Here is an 18,899-nt window from a genome sequence, read left to right as displayed (position 1 = left end):
AGATTGGAAAATGTGAAATAATGAGCCTGGGGTCACCATGATCTCTTTGCCTTTACTCCCATTTTCACTAGGTCTGAAATGTTAAGAGATGAAAAGCAGCTTAGAAATGAATCCACTGTACAGCCTGCCTTACTCGTCTTGGTCCCCTCCAAGGTCCCTTTCCAGGGAAACACCTCAATGAAAGTTGACTGAATGGATAGCAGGGTCGGGGGACTAACATTCACTGACCACCGGCACTTGCTTTGGGGCAGCACTCTGCTAAGCACGTTACACGCATTATCTTGCTTGATCTTGACTGCAACTCTGAAGGAGATATTAACTGCATTTTAGCAATGAAAAAACCGAGAAGTTCAGTAACTTGTCCAGGATCACAGTTTAGGGATGAAACCACAATTCAACTTGTGTCAATCCTATGTCACCACTACCCAATCTGACCACCACTATGCTTATTGACTTGAAAGTTTAAATCACTCTTTTGAAGCCATTTGGGGAGCCACACACACATACACACCATCGAGTGATGGGGGGAGTAATGCAAAGAGAGACAGGACCTATGAAATTAAGGTGCACCTACTTGTCATAGAGACCTATCGCCTGGATTATACATCCCTTAGCTCTATGAGGTATTTGTAGTTTTAAAAATGTTTTCCGAATAGCATATCACTTTACATATGTCATGCTCACCCACTCCTTCCTCTACACACCCCGTCACCTTGATCCCCATCACTGACTGCTGGCTTGTGCCTTCCAGCTTTGTATCTCTACAGCAAACATCTATTATGTTCCCACCATAAAGGGCTATTCTAGTCATTTGTTTATATTCATCACTTTGGCAGAAGCAGAAATTATCAAGTCAAGAGACACTATATTTGAACACAATTACTCCTGATGTCTTCGGCAACCCTAGTTTACAGATAAGTATACCTGGTAAATGCAGATGTCCCAAAAAGAAGTCCTTGATGGCAAGGACCCTAGGTTCTGCCCAAAGTGATTTTCCCAGAGCAGACCATGTGAAATTCCATCATAGTTCCTGGGGCCTAGGAAGACGTGACAGAAGAAAGTAAGAATGTTGCCGTTTCTTTCTAGAAGGCTCTAAATAATGTTGATGGCCTTCACATTGCCCAGAGCTGGGCACACAGGAGACTCAAGAATTGGACTGAACTTGTGCTGAGCTCACGCTGGACTGTCCACAACTGCCTGGCCTCTCCTCGAGAAGGTAGCACTGGCCACAAGTGGCCGCTGACCGCTTCAAATATAGAAAGTATCAACCGAGGCAAGTTGTCAATCAAAACTATACTCCAAACTGGAACCTAAGTACGATAAGAAAGGAGTAAAATATCTCATTTAAAGTTTTCCTATTGGTTACATGTTGAAACCTTACTTTGGATATACTGGGTTAAATAAAATGTATTCGTTAAATATTTTTACTTTTTATGCGTCTATTAAAAATTGTTAAATTACGTACGTGGATCTCATATTTCTATGGCCAGCACCGGTCTAAAGATGACAAGAGAATTACCACGCATTTGAATCACGCCAAGTTCTTTAGAAAGAGCTTTCTTTTACATCTCTTAACGGTTCCTCGCAAGAATCACCCGAGATACTAAAAGCCACATCTCCGCCCTAGCAGCTTGTAATCTTGGTCCCCGCGCACAGACGTCTTGGTTCACAGCTGTGAACGCCAGGGACGGGCAAATTTGTGAGGCCTGTGGAAAGGGACTAGGACCCCGGGAACAGGCCCGAGTTTTGGGGGACAGGACGGGTCCCTTGCGGGGGCGGCTCAGGCGGCGCGACAGAGAAGCTCGCGGGCGGCCCAAGTACCACCCAGGAGCGCCTGGCACCGCCAACGCCACCACCGCGCCCGCGGCCAGGCCCGGGCGACCTCCCCAAGATGGCCGCTGAGGAGGGGCGGGGCCGCCCGCGACCCCGCCCCCGCACCGCCCGGGCCGATTGGGTGAGACGACGCGGTGGTGAGCGGTGATTGGCCCGCACAGAGCGTGAGTTGGGCGGGACCGGAAGGTGGTCGCGGCCCGGGGGTGCTGGGCCTGGGGCTCGGCGTTGGTCCCCAGGGATGTGGAGAGCTGGCAGCATGTCGGCAGAGCTGGGAGTCGGGTTCGCACTGCGGGCAGTGAATGAGCGCGTGCAGCAGGCGGTGGCGCGGCGGCCGCGGGTGAGGAAGGGGACCCCGTGGGGACGGTGGGCGGCCGCTTTGAGGAGGGGGACACCTGCGTAGGAGTGGGTCGTCACGCTGACGCACGGGGGTCTCCCGGAGGGGCGGGACCCGACCGCCGCCTTGCGTTGGTGCAGGTGGCAGGGCACCTGAAAGGCTAGCGAAGAGTTTGGTCAGCGACCTCCCGGTGAGTCTGTCAGGCTCTCTGGAGGTTGGCTTAGTGGGAGCAGAAGGTATCCGCTACCCCGGGAGAAGGACCGGTTTCCAGGCGCCGCGGCCATTGGCCATCCCGCCCGGTGTAGGGGTCGACAGCCTCAGTGGATGGGAGGAGGGCCAGGCCCGTGCCCAGATGCTACAAGAGAAGACGGCTACCACAAGAGCACCCAGAGGAGGCCAGATCTGCCCAAGATCACGTGTGTGGCGGCGTCTGGCAGCTAGTAGATGCTCAGTAAATGTCACTTCCACCCGTGAGCGGAGGACTTGGAGGCACAGGAGCCACACTTGCGCGTTTGGGGCCGGAGGGAGCTGACATCCAATCCCAAGCAGTTTAAGGGGCGATTTTTTTTCCTTATGTTTATTTTGTCTGCTCTTGGGGTTTCATTAGACCAAAGGTCAATGTCTGCCCCGCTCAGTGCAGGCTTAAGCTGAATGGTGTGGAATGAGACAGACCAGAACAAGGAGGTCAGTGGTTTCTCTGATCAAGCATTTGTAATGTCAGAACTCAGAATGCTGGCCTGGAGACAGAAGACCTGGATCATAGGCTTTCCTTGGCTACTAACTGGATGTTACCCTGAGCAAGTCACTTAACTACTCTGACGCTCAGTTTCCTCGTCTGTACAGACAATGGAATGAGCTCTGAAAGCTCTCAGTTCCCTTCTGGGGTTAATGTTCTATGATTCCCCGAGAAAAATCCAGGGATTCCCCTAATAAACGTCACTCTGGGAGGTTCTCCTAGCATGACTGATGCAGATGGGCTGCCTGTTCCACTTTTCCCTCTGGAAACCGTCAGTTCCTCAACATAATCCTAGGAATTATGACACGGTCTCATGAAAGGCTGGCAGTGCCACCCTCAGAAGGTAGAGGAAACTCTTTGCTAATTGATCTGACCCTTCAGGCCCTTTGAGAATGCTGTGACTCTGTGAAAATCCAGAGGGTGTTGGGGCACGTGAGAACTGAGCTGTGTAAGGACTGGGTGACTGTCTTCTCTTCCCGCCACTGTGGATTTGGTTGCAGCAGAATGGAGGAAACCCCTGCTCTTTATGGAATGGCCATGAGAGGGGGCCTAATAGGCCCAGTCCTGAGTCCAGAGTTTTTTGTGTCCCTCCCTCAGTTCTGCCATTGTTCTTGATTCAATTGAACAGTAAATTACATACATAGTTATCCTAAGTGGGCCCCTTTTGAGAGTGAACGGGGGCAATATTAATAATTATACCAGGACCAAAATGAATTTCCAAAACAGTTAACCTTGGCGTTTTAGAACCCAGAAGGCCTTCCTTCCAGTCAGAGTGATGCCTTCCTTTAATGAAGTGATTCCTAACCCTCCAACCTTGGTATGCAAGAGAACCATCTGGAGAGTTTGTTAGAAAGGAAATTCTCGGACTCCAGCCCCAGAGGTTCAGATCCAGTAGGTGTGGAGTGGGACCCAGGTGCCGATGCAGTTGGTCAAAGACTGCGTTTTATGGAAATACTGCTTTTACTACCTACCTTGCTCTCCTGAGAGAGAAATGTCTTTTGATAGATAGTAAAGTGGCTAATGTATTAGATTTAGATGCCATGTAGAACAAAGACATTTGATCAACATTATTTGATACTGATCTCCCTACAGTATTAGAAAAGTAGAGCTTACCAGATGCTAAGTTGAGATCCATGCCAATCTGTTCTCTGGGATCTATCGCACAGGGCTTATTGGGGCAATATTCCCAAAGTTCACTCATCTGGCTCTTTCCCTCTCGACAGGATCTCCCAGCCATCCAGCCCCGGCTAGTAGCAGTCAGCAAAACCAAACCTGCAGACATGGTGATCGAGGCCTACAGTCATGGCCAGCGCACTTTCGGGGAGAACTATGTAAGAGCCTTGTGCCAAACTGCCTTTGGGAGAGTCGTGATTGCCAGGCTCTTCTTACTTGTTCTGTTTTTACCTTTTAGGTTCAGGAACTGCTAGAAAAAGCATCAAATCCTAAAGTAAGTGGATATCTAAATTCTTGAGTTTGTATCTAAATCTTGGGTCTTCAATAGAAAATTAGACCCATGTTGGTGGTTGGGTTTCAGAGCAGGAGGCTGGGCTGGCGGTAGAAATGGCCACGTTCACCTTGAGCCCCAAATACTTCTCAGCTCAATTTTCTTTGTTAAGACTAGAGTTTTCTCTTTGGCGGCTTTTTGGATATGGTGATTTTAGGAGCTTGCTGTGATCTTGGATCCTTTTGAGATTTGAAAGCTTTAATCAGTTCATCTTTAAGGGGCGATATCTGAAAGATGGAGGGAGTTGATGGGAACGAGGAAGAGAAACAGAACAGAAGCCTTAGGTTTTTCCCTGAGTATCCTCAGGAGCCTGGCTGAAGATGGTGAGAGTGGTTTATTGTGCAGATATGAAAAGTCAGAAGGGAGTGTGCAAGATATTTGAGCTGGCAAGGCCTCCGTAAAATCTAAGTCAAACATAGTTACCTTTTTCTCTTCAGATCCTGTCTTCGTGTCCTGAGATCAAATGGCACTTCATCGGCCACCTACAGAAACAAAATGTCAACAAATTGATGGGTAAGACAAAAGTCTAAGTGTGAAGACAAACTGTCTCCATCATTGTATCATTTATACTACCTTCTGTGGAAAAGAGAACAGCTTTTGGGGTTTCTTTTGGGAAAGAAATCTTAGTTCGTAATATAAGGAGAAGACACCATACCAAGAACAGAATGAATTCACAATTGACTGGGTTATATATACTTGGAAACTTCCCCTACCTTGTGTCAGGTGTTATCTGGTGGTCTTTCAGATAAATTGTGGCCCATAAAATGTTTCATCTGGCAAAGGAGACATTTTTATCCTTTTCTCTTTAAATGAAAGACTATAATAAATAAAATACAATAATATAAATACAATATATAATGATAAAATACAATGTACAGTGAAATAAGTAAAGTACAATAAAATTAAGAATTAACTACAGTAAAGACTTCACTGCATGACAATGACATGTGGAGATCTTTATGAGTAACTGAATACTTAATTCTCTCAAGGTGTCAAAATGAAAATAACCTGTATTTATTTTGTTAAACAGCTTTGCTGAAGTGTAATTGACTTACAGTAAATTGCACATATTTAAAGTGTACAATCTGATAAGTTTTGACATATGGTTGTGCCTGTCACAATAATGAAAATAATAAACATATCCATCACCCCTAAAAGTTTCCTCCTGCCCTTTGTAACCACTCCCTCCCACTCCCCCCACCACCCCTCCTCCTCCAGTCTTACCTACCTGCTTGCTATCACTAGAGGAGAGTTTACATTTTTAAGAGTTTTATTTACATGCAGTCACAAAGTATGTATTTTTGTGTGTCTGACTTCTCTCACTCAGCATCTTTATTTTGAGGCCCATGATGTTGAAATGTGTATCAGTGGTTCACTCCTTTTCATTTGTTTATGCATTCACCTGATGGACATTTGGGTTGCTTCTAATTTTTGGCTGTTACAAAAAAATTTTTATAAGTCTTTGTATGGACTTTCCCTTTTCTCTTGGAATAAATCCCTAGGAGTAGAATGGCTGAATCACATAATAAATGTATGTTTAACTTTTTTAAAAATTCTGGTAAAATACACGTAACATAAAATTTACCATCTTAGCCATGTTTAAATATACAGTTCAGTGTCATTAAGTGCGTTCACATTGTTTGCAACCATTACTACTATCCATCTCTAGAACTCTTTTTATCTTGCAGAGCTGAAACTCTGTACCCATTAGATATGTTTAACTTTTTAAGAAACTGCCAGACTATCCCCCAAAGTGGTCGTGCCATTTTACATCCCCACCAGCAGTGTTCACGTTCCTCCACATCCTCACCAACACTTCATCGGGTCAGTCTTTCGATTTTAGCCTTTCTAATAGGTGTGTGGTGGTGCCCTTGCACTTCCCTAATAGCTAGTGACGTTGAACATCTCTCACAAGTTTGCATCTGTTTATTTTTGGTGAAGTGTCTATTAAAGTCTTTTTCCTGTTTTCTAATTGGATTTTCTTACTTTGGAGACAGGAGAGTTCTTTATGTATCCTGCATTTCCATATAAACCAACTTGTCAGTTTCTACCCAAAAAAATCAAAAGTCCTGCCAGGTTTTTTATTGGGTTTGTATTGAATCTATAGATCAATTTGGGGAACATTTTGAGATACTAAAAATATTGAATCTCCCAACACATTAACAAGGTATAGCTCAGAATTTATTTAGGTCTTCTTTCATTTCTCTCAGTAATATTTTATAGTATTCCTTGTACAGGTTTTCCTCATCTTTTGTCAGATGTATATCTAAGATTTTCATATTTTTGATGCTATTTATTGATGCTATTAATGCTATGGCTTCAATATGTGATTGTTGCTAATCTGTAGAAATACAGTTTATTTCTGTGTATTCATCTTGTATCCTGCAACCTTGCTAAACTCACTTATTCTAGAAGCTTTTTTTTGTAGATTCCATAAAATTTTCTACATGGACAATCATGTCATCTATGAATAAAGACAATTTAGTTCCTCTTTTCTAATCTGAATGTCTTTTATTTCTTTTTCTTGCCTTATTATACTAGCAAGGACCTCCAGTACAATGTTGAATAAAAGGGCTAAGAGTGAACATGTAGGTTTTTCATAGATGTCCTTTATCAGAAGAAGGAATTTCCTTTCTAATCCTAGTTTACTAAGAGGTTTTATCAGGAATAGATGTTGGATTTTGTCAAATGCTTTTACTGAGTCTGTTGAAATGATGATGTGGTTTTTCTTTTTTAATTTGTTACCATGTTGAATTACATTTATTGATTTTCAAATGTTAAACCAACTCTGCGTTCATGGGGGTAAACCCACTTGGTCATGAAGTATCATCCTTTTAATATAGTGTTTCATTTGATTTGTTAAATTTTGCTTAGATTTTTGCATCTATATTCACAAAAGATGTTGGTTTGTAGTTTTCTTTTTTTTGTAATATCTTTTTTGAAGGTTGGTATCATGGTAATGCTAGCCTTATGGAATGAATTGGGAAGTATTCCCTTCTTTTCAATCTTTTGGAAGAATTTATGTGGAATTAGTATTATCTCTGCCTTAACTGTTTAGTGAAATTCACCAGTGAAGCCTAGAGTTTTCTTTGTGGGAAGGTTTTTAACTATAGTTTCAATTCTATTAATTGTCATAGGGCTATTCACATAATCTGTTTCTTCTTGGGTGAGCTTTGTTACTTTTTGTCTTTCAAAGAGTTGGTCCATTTCATCTAAGTTAATTTATGAGTATAGGATTGTGTATAACATCTCTGTATTATCCTTTTAATATCTGTAGAATCTGTAGTGATGTCAGTTCATTCCTGATATTGGTAATTTGTGTCTTCTGTTTTTTTTCCTAGTCCATCTGGCTAGAGATTTATCAATTTTATCAATCTTCTTAGAACAGCTTTTAGTTTCATTCATTTTTTCTATTGTTTTATTATTATAATATATAAACAAAAATAATGTATTGTGGGATTTATAACACATAAAAGTAAAATGCATGACAACAATAGCATAAAGAAGGGAAAGGGAGAAACAGAAGTACACTATTAGAAGATTCTTAAACTATATGTGAAGTGGTATAACACCACTTAAAGGTAGATTGTGATAAAAACTGTAAAGCACCAAAAAAATAGCACAATAGAGATTTATAGCTAATGTCAGCAAAGGAGATTAAATGGAGTCATAAAAAATATGTGAAATGAGGGGGCCGGCCCGGTGGCATAGTGGTTAAGTTTGTGCAGTCTGCTTCAGCAGCCTGGGGTTTGCCAGTTTGGATCGTGGGCATGGACCTACACTCCAGTCATCAAGCCACTGTGGCAGTGTCCCACATACAAAATAGAGGACATTTGGCACAGTTGTTAGCTCAGGGCCGATCTTCCTCACCAAAAAATAAAAAGTAAAAATATGTGAAATGGTATCTCATTGTAGTTTTGATTTCTTTTCCCTAATGACTAAATTAATGAAGTTGATCATCTTTTCATGTGCTTATTGACCATTTGTATATCTTCTTTGGAGAAATGTTTATTTAGGTCCTTTGTGCATTTTTTAATTGGGTTATTTGTGTTTTTATTATTGAGTTGTAAAAGTTCTTTATATATTCTGGGTACCAGTCCCTTATCATATATATGATTTGCAAATATTTCCTTTCCTTCCATGGGTTGTCTTTTCACATTCTTGATGGTATCATTTATACTACAAAAGTTTTTCATTTTAATGTACTTCGATTTTTCTATTTTTTCTTTTGTGGCTTGTGCTATTAGTGTCATATCTAAGAAATCCAAGATCATGAAGATTTTCTTCTAAGAGCTTTATAGTGTTAGCTCTCACATTTGGGTCTATTTGAGTTAATTTTTGTGTATAATCTAAGGAAGAGATCCACCTTCATTCTTTCCTGTTGAATTTTTTTGCTCCTTCACCTCTATTTTTTTTTTTTTTTAAGATTTTATTTTTTTCCTTTTTCTCCCCGAAGCCCCCCAGTACATAGTTGTATATTCTTCGTTGTGGGTCCTTCTAGTTGTGGCATGTGGAACGCTGCCTCAGCGTGGTTTGATGAGCAGTGCCATGTCGGCACCCAGGATTCGAACCAACGAAACACTGGGCCGCCTGCAGCGGAGCACAGGAACTTAACCACTCAGCCACGGGGCCAGCCCCCTTCACCTCTATTTTTGAGAGAGATGTTTGCTAACTGTAGAATTCTACGTTGACAGTCTTTTCTTTTATTTATTTTTTATTTTAAAGGTAAAATTTTAAAATCTTTGTCTTTTAAAGACCATCTCACTTGCATTGTTTCCAACAAGAAATAAGATGTCATCCTTATCTTTGTTCTTCAGTATGTAACATGTTTTTTTCCTTCTGGCTACTTTTAAGATTTCCTCATTATCTCTGGTTTTGAGCAATTTGATTATGATGTGCCTTGGTGTAATTTTCTTTATGTTTCTTGTGTTTGGGGTTCATTGAGCTTCTTGGATCTGTGGGTTTATAGTTTTCATCAAGTCTAGAAATTTTTTAGGCATTGTTTCTTCACATGTATTTTCTGCCTCGCCCTTCTCTTCTCTGGGGACCCCAATTACCTGTTGGGCTGCTTGAGGCGATGCTCTTCTCTGTGTCTCATTTTGGGTAATTTGTTCCAGGTAACTAATCTTTTCTTTGGCATTGTCTAATTTGTGATTAATCCCATCAGTGAATTTTTCATCTCACACATTATAGTTTTCATACTAGAAGTTCAGTTTGGGTCTTTTTTATCTCTTCTACATCTGTGTGTATGTGTGTGTGTGTGCGTGCGTGTTAGGAAGATTGGCCCTGAACTAACATCTGTTGCCAATCTTCTTTCTTTTTGCTTGAGGAAGACTATCACTGAGCTAACATCTGAGCCCATCTTCCTCCACCTTATGTGGGATGCCACTGCAGCATGGCTTGACAAGCAGTGCGAGGTCCGCACCCGGAATCCAAACCCACAAACCCCAGGCCGCCAAATTGCAGCACGCGAACTTAACCACTACACCACTGAGCCAGCCCCACTATTTTTTTTAACATATGGAACATAGTGAATGATAACTGTTCTAATGTTCTGTCTACTGATTCTGTCATCTTTGTCGATCTGGAGCAGTTTCAATTGATTAACTCATTATGTATCATATTTTCCTGCCTTTTTAAATGCCTGGTCATTTTTGTTTGGACAACCAGACATTGTGAATTTTGTCTTGCTGGGTGCTGGCCATTTTTGTATTCCTATAAATATTCTTGAGCTTTGTTAAATTACTTTCCCAGGGTACAGTTAAATTTAATTACAGTTAAATTACTTGGCAACAGTTTGATCCTTGCAAGTCTTACTTTTAAGATTAGTTGGTGTGACCAGAGCAGAGCTTAGTCTAGGGTTAATTCCCCACTACGGAGGCGAGACCCTTCTGTGGACTGTCCCCAGTGCCCCATGAATCTTGAGTGTTCCGGCCTAACTGCTAGGGATGGGCACTATTCCATGCCCTGCGTGAACATCAGGCACTGTTTCTTCTCATCCTTTCAAATCATCCTTTCACCGGCCTTGGGTAATTCTTCCCATGCTTGCACTGATCAGGACCCAGCTGAATACTGGAGGGGAGCGCTTTGCAAACCACCCACATTCCCTTTGTGTGCAGCGCTGTCTTATCTCCTGTTCCGTCCTCTGAACTCCGGCTGCCATAGTCTTTCCAGATTCAGCTCATCTCCTTGACTCAAGATCCACCACATTCTCCCTGTGTTCCCCTTCCGTGTGCCACATCCTACAAACTCTCAGGCAGTCACCTGGGGCATCCGTAGGGCTCCCTTCGTTTGTTTCTCATCCCTCTGGGATCACTGTGTTTCACTGCATGATATCCAGTTCTGGTAAACCATCGTTTCATGTGTCTTTCATATATTTTGTCCATTTGGTTGTTCACGTGGAGGATAAATCTGGTCCCTGTTCTCCATCTTGTCTGGAAGTAGAAGTCTAGTATGTTATTTTTAAAAGACGTTTCATATTGGGTGTGGGAGTAGTAGGGAGCCTCTTTATACTTAATAAACGGCAGCAGGACAATCAGCTTTTTATTTGAGAAATAAGTAAGTTAGATTTCCTTCCTCACAGTGCAGATTCCAGCTAGATTAAAGAATCTTAACTTGAAAACCAAAACCATAAAAGTATTAGAAGAAAATATAGGAAAATATTGTTATTTTCTCTGGCTAGGAAAAGGCCTAAGTAAAACATAAAGTCTGGAAACCATAAAAGAAACAACTAGCATATTTGATTACACAAAAATTAAAGCCTTCTTATGTCAAAGCAAAAGGGAAGCACAGACAGGCGGAAAAATAATATTTTTTAAAAGGGGAAGCGGTTAGTGTCCTGAATACATAAAGAGCTATAATTTTTTTAATCTATAAGGAAAAAATAGGAAAAAGCAAGAACAGACAATTTACAAGGACAAAAAATACAAAAGGCCAATAGTCAAATGAGAAATACTCAACCTCAATAAGAGGAATGCATAATAAATTCTACTTTTCACCAATCAACTTTGGTAATTGGTGATTGGTGAAAATGATTGAAATGAAAAAAATGATTGAATGATAGGTGATTGGTGAAAATGATAACGACCTCTAATATCCAGTGTTTTGAGAGCGTGAGGAAAGGAACTCTCCTATATTTTGCCAGGAAGATTCTAAAATAAGTTTTTTGGGGTTGGTAATAGTTCACACAATCTAAATTGTACTTCCTCCTTGACTAGTAATTTCAATTCTAGAACTCACGTATCATATAGCAATAGTTGTATATATGCACACAGATCTATGTCTAAGCTTTGATTTGTAGTAAAAAGTAAGAAAGGATCTAATGTCCATTAACGAGAGGAAGAGTTAAGTAAATTGTGATTGTCTGTTCTGTGGAAGCTGCAGCTGTTAAAAAGTACTAGCAAATCTTTGGTGCTGATGTGGAAAAATCTATATTTATTGCTAACTGGAAGCAAGGAACTCACAGAACATTTAGTGTGATCCAATGTATGTGTCATTTAAAAAACAGAAGGTTAACAAGAAATTATACATTTAGGGTGTGTGTTTGACTGGGTGGAGATACACTAAAGTAAGTCCGGGAGAATCCCCATCCCAGAGGTAATAGCGGTAGCCTCTCGGGTCAGAGCCTTTGACTTTTAACCACATGTACTTCTATATTGCTTTCTTTTTTTTTGTATCAAGGATGTATACTTTTTGTCATTTTTTAAAATAGTTATTTTTTAAACGAAGTAGCCTGAGCTCAGATTCAGTATTAAGAATGGAGTCCATTTGCCTTAGTTCAAATCACAGCTCTAATATTTGTTAATTTTGTAAACTGGAATAAACTTTATCCTTTCTGAGCCTCACTTTCCCCATCTATAAAATGGAGATGATAATGGGGCTTCATGAACCATGGTGAAGATTAAAAAGAAATCGTTCATGTAAAATGGTTAGCACCTTGCCTGGAGGATGTCAGTGTTCTGTAAAAGTAAATTCGCTGCTGTTGCTTCTGTTTTGTTGTTGTTATTTATCTGAGGCAAGACTGAAGCTTCATTTCACATGCATCTTTGGAAAAGAGGATGGTCTTGATGACCTCAGCCTCCCACTCAGGTTTCCGTGTTCGGATCACCCTGATGTCCTTGTTGAGTAAGGCGCCCCCATCCCAGAGAGTTTAAGAACATGGCGGTGTCAGGCCAGGGGGCACTGTGGCTTCCACAGATTATCCTGTCTTCACTGTCATCTTGACCTGCTTCTCTCAGTTGAACTGAGATTTAATCAGACCAGGCCTGCTTTTAGGAATCTCTGCAGTTATCAGTGTCTTGACGTGTGTGGATACATACGCTGCCCGATTGTGTATGTCTGCGTTTCCTTTCCCTTATTTGTCTTTGCTGATCAGACAGCAAAGAGGAATCTGACATTTGATGATGTCTGATTCAAAAATGGTCTGACAGTCAAACTTATATCTAGTAAAACTCCCACATAAATCTCAGCAGATCTGAAACTTAACTGCCTTTTTCTTTAAATTAGTTTTCCATCTACCAAGAAAAGATTTGCTATGTGTTGTGTGCTCAGTGGTGAGTGAAGAATTACCTTGCCTCTCTCTCATTACAGCTGTCCCCAATCTCTCCATGCTGGAAACAGTGGATTCTGTGAAGCTGGCAGACAAAGTGAACAGTTCGTGGCAGAAAAAAGGCTCTCCTGAAAGGCTAAAGATTATGGTTCAGATTAACACCAGTGGAGAGGAGAGTAAGTGACGAGACCTGGACTGGAGGTTTTTCTTCCCTTTGGATGGCTGAGGCTTAGGAAGAAGGGCAGGCATGGGTGTCTGACAGCGAAGGTTATAGAAGGCCATCCCAGGCCTTTAATCATGCTGTTGCATGTAGGATCTAGATGGCGTGACATCAAGCTGGTCCACATGTTATTCTTTAATGCGTCATCATTTGTTTCTTCTTAATTTTTGAGGAGGCAGACAAGGGATAAAGAAGGGGATTGTGACTCAGATCTCCTGGAAATTCCCAGAAGTCACCATCACTCCTGAAAGAGATTGCAGACTTACCTGTATAATACTTCTCGGGTCTTAAAAAAATTATTTGGAGATTTGAAAAATTATTGGGAGAGAATAGAAGAAAAATCACCGTGAGCACCTGTCAGTGAATATCTTTATGGGGCTTAGGTTAACAGTGTAACACAGTGAACAGAGCATGGGCTTTGAAATCAGACAGCTCTGGGGTTTGTGGCTCCACCATTTTCCAGCTGTGTAACCTTGGGTAAGTTACTTAACCTCTCTGGACCTCAGTTTCCTTGTCTGGCAATGATATCATCATAGTACCTACTTCAGAGGGTGTTGTGAGGATTGAATGTGGGAACGCAGGTAGAGCTGTTGGCATAGAACCCTGTACATCTTCCCTGTTAGCCGTTTAAGTGTTTACAGATCAGTCATGTGCTTATGACCGTCAGAGCACCAGTATTCACCAAATCTTAGCATAAAGGAGCTCGGTCTAGGCCCTGGAGTCAGGCACCTGGTTCAGATCCCAGTTCCACAGTTCCTAGTTGTGTGACCTTGGGAAAGGCACTTAGCCTCCCTGTGCCTCCGTTTCCGCATCTTTAGAACGGAGATAATAAGAGTACTTACTTCATAGAGTTAATGGGTTAAATAAAAAGCTCTTAGGACGTGGCACATGTGTCTGGCGCGTAGATGTTCTGTAATTTTTAACAATTATCATTATATACACTTACACCTAGATTATAACTATATTACATTACCAATATAGGTAAATCTGAAATCGACTCCAGATCGAGTCTTCATTATACCATTTCTTGATAATTAGCTATCCTTGCCCTAATTAAGGATTGAAGTGAATGTTCTTGGCATCTCCATTTGATAAATGAGGGAAAGACCATATCAGTAATCTTTATAACTGCACAACAAACAATCACGTGCTGCAGATTCTCCCTCTAGTTGTTAATTAGCATTAAATTTTGCAAATATATAGTCAAAACTGTGTAATATATGCTTGATTTTTAAGTTTTTTACAATTCTAATTAATAAAACCATAGAAATACCAGATTTGGAAAAATAATCCTCAGGTTAATCTGGCATTTTGGCAATGTGAATCTTCTTAATGTCCCAAGAAAAGCAATGTTTTTTCTTTTCTCTCTACTCTAGCTGTTCTCAGCTAAGATATTAAGACAGTAAAGAGAATCCAATTTATAGCCCTTTCCTTGAGAAATTCAGAACCTGCCCGGAAGGGGAGCAGCATAGAAAGTCTCGTTGGGGCTTGAGGATAAGTTCTTGCAAGAAGTCATCTTGTCTGAGTCATCTCCACCGTTATAAGGAGGCAGTGACAGTGGAGCCTTCCTCTGGCTGCTCAACACATTTTGGTACCAGTGTCCTCTCTTTCTGTTTTTGAAGGTAAACATGGCCTTCTGCCTTCGGAGACAGTAGCCACGGTGGAACACATAAAGGCCAAGTGCCCCAGCCTGGAGTTCGTGGGGCTGATGACCATAGGAAGCTTCGGGCATGATCTTAGTCAAGGACCAAATCCGGACTTCCAGGTACTGGGGGCCTGGGATGGGGGATTGTTCGTGCACTGAAGAAGCATCTCAGTGAAATGCTGTTGCAGGGCTGGCCTTGTAGTGAATGTCAGAGACATCCCAGACCGTGCCTGTCAGGTGTTATAACCCTCCTCTGAGCTCTTCTCATAAGGAAAGGAGAGAACAGGTTCCCAAACCTTCCTCACCTCAATTTAAACCAGGCCAAAACAGTCTTTAGAGAAAATGAGCTCTTTCTTCCTCTCCAGTGACTGCTAGTTTTTTTGAGAGTAGGAACAGTTTGCTAAAAACCCCTTCAGTAAGTTCTGGCAATTTGACGGGCCTTGAAAGCATAAGGAGTAAATAATCTTTGTCAGAGATGTTCAGATTCAGCCACTTTCAGGCATCCTTAAAGCAGGCAGGAGTAAAACAGGTGTCCTCTTGTCTTCCTGTCAGGTGTTACTGTCCCTCCGGGAGGAGCTGTGTAAGAAGCTGAGCATCCCCACTGAGCAGGTTGAGCTGAGCATGGGCATGTCCCTGGACTTCCAGCATGCAGTGAGTGTCCTGGGTGCCCTCACCTGCCTCGAGGGAGGGTCCAAAAGGCCACAGCAAGAGTGTTTTGGAGAAACCTTGCAAATGCCTCATCGTAGCAACAGGGCACCCATAGCAGTGGTTCTCAACTGTTCTAATGTCCCCCAGCCCCCTTCTTTTTTGAAATAAAATGTATAGAAATTAGAGCCTGACACATAATATTGTAAAACTCAATATAATTCTCTAAATGGAATATACAGTAAAACAAGAAATTAAACAATATTTTTTAAAGGCACTTCACTATGTAGATGCTTGGGCATGGGTATATGACAGTAGGTCGTAATGAAGTAGTCTGAAGTTGAATCTTATGTGTAGGGTCACTATGACTGCAACAGCTATAAATAGATACTGACATAGCTGTGCTGTGTTGGGAACTCAAATACATGATTTTCTGGAACAGTAAATAACTTGATAAAGCTCCATAATCAAAGTATAAACTTCCCTCTGTATAGACAGTAGTTAGATTTCTGGAAAATTGTATATATTAAAACAGCACAAAAATACTTTGTGCTTATAAGTAAAATGGAATTAGATCCTGTACTCAGACAATTATAAGGCGTTTTTTTCATGTACCTGCCCGTGGAACTTTAGAAAAGTGTGTGGGCTGAAGACACCTCTTCCTTGTGCCCCTGTGTCCCACACACTGCGGGACCTCCAACATCCCTGGCCCCACCCAACTAAATGCCCATCATATTTCCCAATCACTGTGAAAGCCAAAGAAATCCTCGCTTATTTCTTAAACACCCCCTTGGAGGTCGTATTGTCCCCGAGGAGAACCACTGCCCCATTGACCTCTTCAGCTGCATTATCGTTGTTCTTCATAGAAAACCCTTAAGGGCCAGAATGAGAGGAACAGCTTCAGCATTTGCTGTGTTTCATTATTTTAAACTCAGTCCTCGGTACTTTCTCTTCTTTCCCGCAGATTGAAGTAGGATCTACGAATGTCCGAATAGGAAGCACCATTTTTGGAGAGCGAGATTACTCAAAGAAACCTGCCCTGGACAAGTCCTCAGCAGACCTGAAGGCCCCGGTGGAGGTGGCCCAGGCACACTGAGCCAGGGACCAACCAGCAGTGGCTGACAGCCAGGGGCCCTGTCCAGAAGGCTAACTATGCACTCACCTGGATTTTCATTTGAGATTCCCTGTGTCACAGCACAGCCATACTGTCCTTGTGACCTGCAGAGAGAACACTAATGATTATACGTGTTGATGAAAACCATCTGTGTTTAGTGTCTGACATAGGAAGCTCCCTTCAAGCGGTGGCTTTGGATTGGATTTGAGAAATCCAGACATTTCTGCAGAACAGATGCCAAATCAATAGCCAGGAATTGCGCTCAGTGTTGAATCCTGCCCAGGAGCACCAACCAACCCGTGAGTGACTTTCCCAGGTTACAATTTGGTCACTGATGCCTATAATCACCAAAATCAGAGGGATTCGCAGTGTCATCCCCTTTAATAGAAAATTCCCTCTGGTTACCAGCTTCCTACAAACCCCACTGAGTAATCATCTTTGCTGCTTTGGAGCAAGGGCATTTCTGCCCCCAGTTTCCAGCCCACCCAGTAGATATTTGTGTCTGCCCTGGAGTGGCAGTACAGGTAACTTCAGGGAGTGGCTCAATTAATGCTCCAAAACCAAATTGTTGCTCATGAGAGTTTGTGTCATTGGTCACCCCATGGTATTGACCCTGAAAATTACAGGGGTCACAGAAATAGTGCTTGGGCCTTTCTCACATCTTGCACAAGAGACAGGGCTTTGAGCTTTGTCCTCTGGGCCTTGCAGTGATGAGAATTTACTATTATGATTTCTCCTCTATTATAATCCTCTCTATGGTGATGTCTTATCAAAGACCACTGAATCTAGTGGCTCCCCAGAAATGAGAGATTCCTCCACAGCTGGCTCAGGCTCGCAGGTGCAGCAAGGCCTGGCTTAGAGTTCCTGCTCTAGGCACATTTATAGCCTCTGCTCCCCACTGTATTTATAAGCGAGAATTCTGCAACTCTTCTTGATTGTTAATAAAGTAGCAAGATGTTCAAAAACCAGAAAGCACAATTCTGAGATAGTCATGACAGATGACTTCAGTCTTGGTGGTTTATTTTCTAGAGGGTTTTTCTCTTATTTATTCAAGCCCCAGTCTTTATTTTATGAAATAACTTTCAGAACGTGATGCTGCTGCCGAATGTAATTTTGTAAAACTTAAACCTTTATGATTCCTGTCCTCTTTCGATCAAAACTATAGTGTGATATTTCAGAGTCTATTCAATAAAAATGTGAGTTTGAAGTATACCATCTGTGCCAATTACAAAGCAATTAAAAGATTTATTTTTCTGATCTGGTGTAGTGAGTGAGTACAACAGGAGGGGGCACTGGAAGCAACAGGAAGCAGCTGTGCCTGGCACTGGCCTTGTACCGTGGGCTTTGAGAAGGGCTTCCCTTGGGTTACAGATGCAGCTAAAGCCACACGGTGGATGAAAGAGGGATTCTGAACTTCTAAGGGCAGGAAAATTGTGCTTCTGCATTTCAGGAATTACAAAGTTTACCTCTTGCTGCAAGAAACTTTGAAATTGCCTCTAGATGGCGACGTTGGCCAACCTGAGGTGCAAGCACTAGGGCACCGGTCAGCAGATTACCCAGAAGGGACTCACCCTTGGTCACGTTCCTTCTTTATAGGGCAGAAACCAGCCAGAGGGGACACAATGTTCCCAAGCAATAATGGCTGACGCTTGCAGAGCCACTAGATTCTTTCAGATACTTCGTTTCTTTGCTAACTCGACTGAGGGTCCCCAGGGTGGCTGTGGACCCCTTTGGGAGAAAGTGAAATGGTCTGAGCAATAACGAGCTCTGTGGCTTATTCCTAGAGATGGAGGACAACAAAGGAGGAGGCAAGCCAGGGGAGGTCAGATCAAACCCAGCAAAGAAAAGGAAACCAAAGTATGTCCACTGTACCCACAGCAGGCCGGGACCTCTTGCAGAGAGAAAATTGAGCAAAGCTGTGACGTTGTCTTTTGTTATACATGACAGGCAGCAGGTCTGAACACTCCCAGATTTTCCTCAAAGTGGTGACAGCACACTTCCTGAGTGACAGCAGCATGCTGTCCTGGGTCAGACCCGCCCATGCGGCCTAGCAGTCTCTGCTGTCAATGGCCTGGGCCCTTGTCTGCCTGGTGCCGGAAGGTTTGCATGCTCAGAGGCTCCCAATGATCCAGCACGGCTTTGTCCTTGGGAAGTTCCTCACAGCTTCTGACTACTGCATCTCTTAGCAAAGCGACCTCATAATACTCAAATTGTACTCCCCTGCTCCCTTTGTTGGACATTCATGGCACATAAAGCACTATCCCCCGTATTCCTCATTTTACCCTGGCAGCAGTTGGTACAGCAAGTTCGGCTCTTTGGC

At 42.3% G+C, this 18,899-nt stretch overlaps 1 protein-coding gene across 1 annotated transcript; it reads left to right on the top strand.

The window, feature by feature from the left end:
* Positions 1-1,668: 1,668 nt before the first annotated feature.
* PLPBP (pyridoxal phosphate binding protein) lies at positions 1,669-17,836 on the top strand. Its single transcript, XM_070598347.1, has 8 exons — positions 1,669-2,170; positions 4,127-4,234; positions 4,315-4,350; positions 4,845-4,920; positions 12,997-13,131; positions 14,798-14,940; positions 15,373-15,471; positions 16,430-17,836. The coding sequence occupies exons 1-8, from the start codon at positions 2,072-2,074 to the stop codon at positions 16,559-16,561; spliced, it is 828 nt and encodes a 275-aa protein (XP_070454448.1). The 5' UTR covers positions 1,669-2,071; the 3' UTR covers positions 16,562-17,836.
* The last annotated feature ends 1,063 nt before the right edge of the window (positions 17,837-18,899 follow it).

Source organism: Equus przewalskii, chromosome 28 (genome assembly GCF_037783145.1).
Source record: "Equus przewalskii isolate Varuska chromosome 28, EquPr2, whole genome shotgun sequence".
Classification (NCBI taxonomy): Eukaryota; Metazoa; Chordata; class Mammalia; order Perissodactyla; family Equidae; genus Equus; species Equus przewalskii.
Note: the sequence above shows the minus strand (reverse complement) of the source record. Positions and strands in the feature narration are given on the sequence as shown.

Coding starts and splice junctions, on each gene's coding strand:
- PLPBP (XM_070598347.1), top strand. CDS start 2,072: ATGTGGAGAGCTGGCAGCATGTCGGCAGAGCTGGGAGTCGGGTTCGCA. Junction 2,171..4,126: donor CGGTGGCGCGGCGGCCGCGG/GTGAGGAAGGGG, acceptor CCCTCTCGACAG/GATCTCCCAGCCATCCAGCC. Junction 13,132..14,797: donor TAACACCAGTGGAGAGGAGA/GTAAGTGACGAG, acceptor CTGTTTTTGAAG/GTAAACATGGCCTTCTGCCT.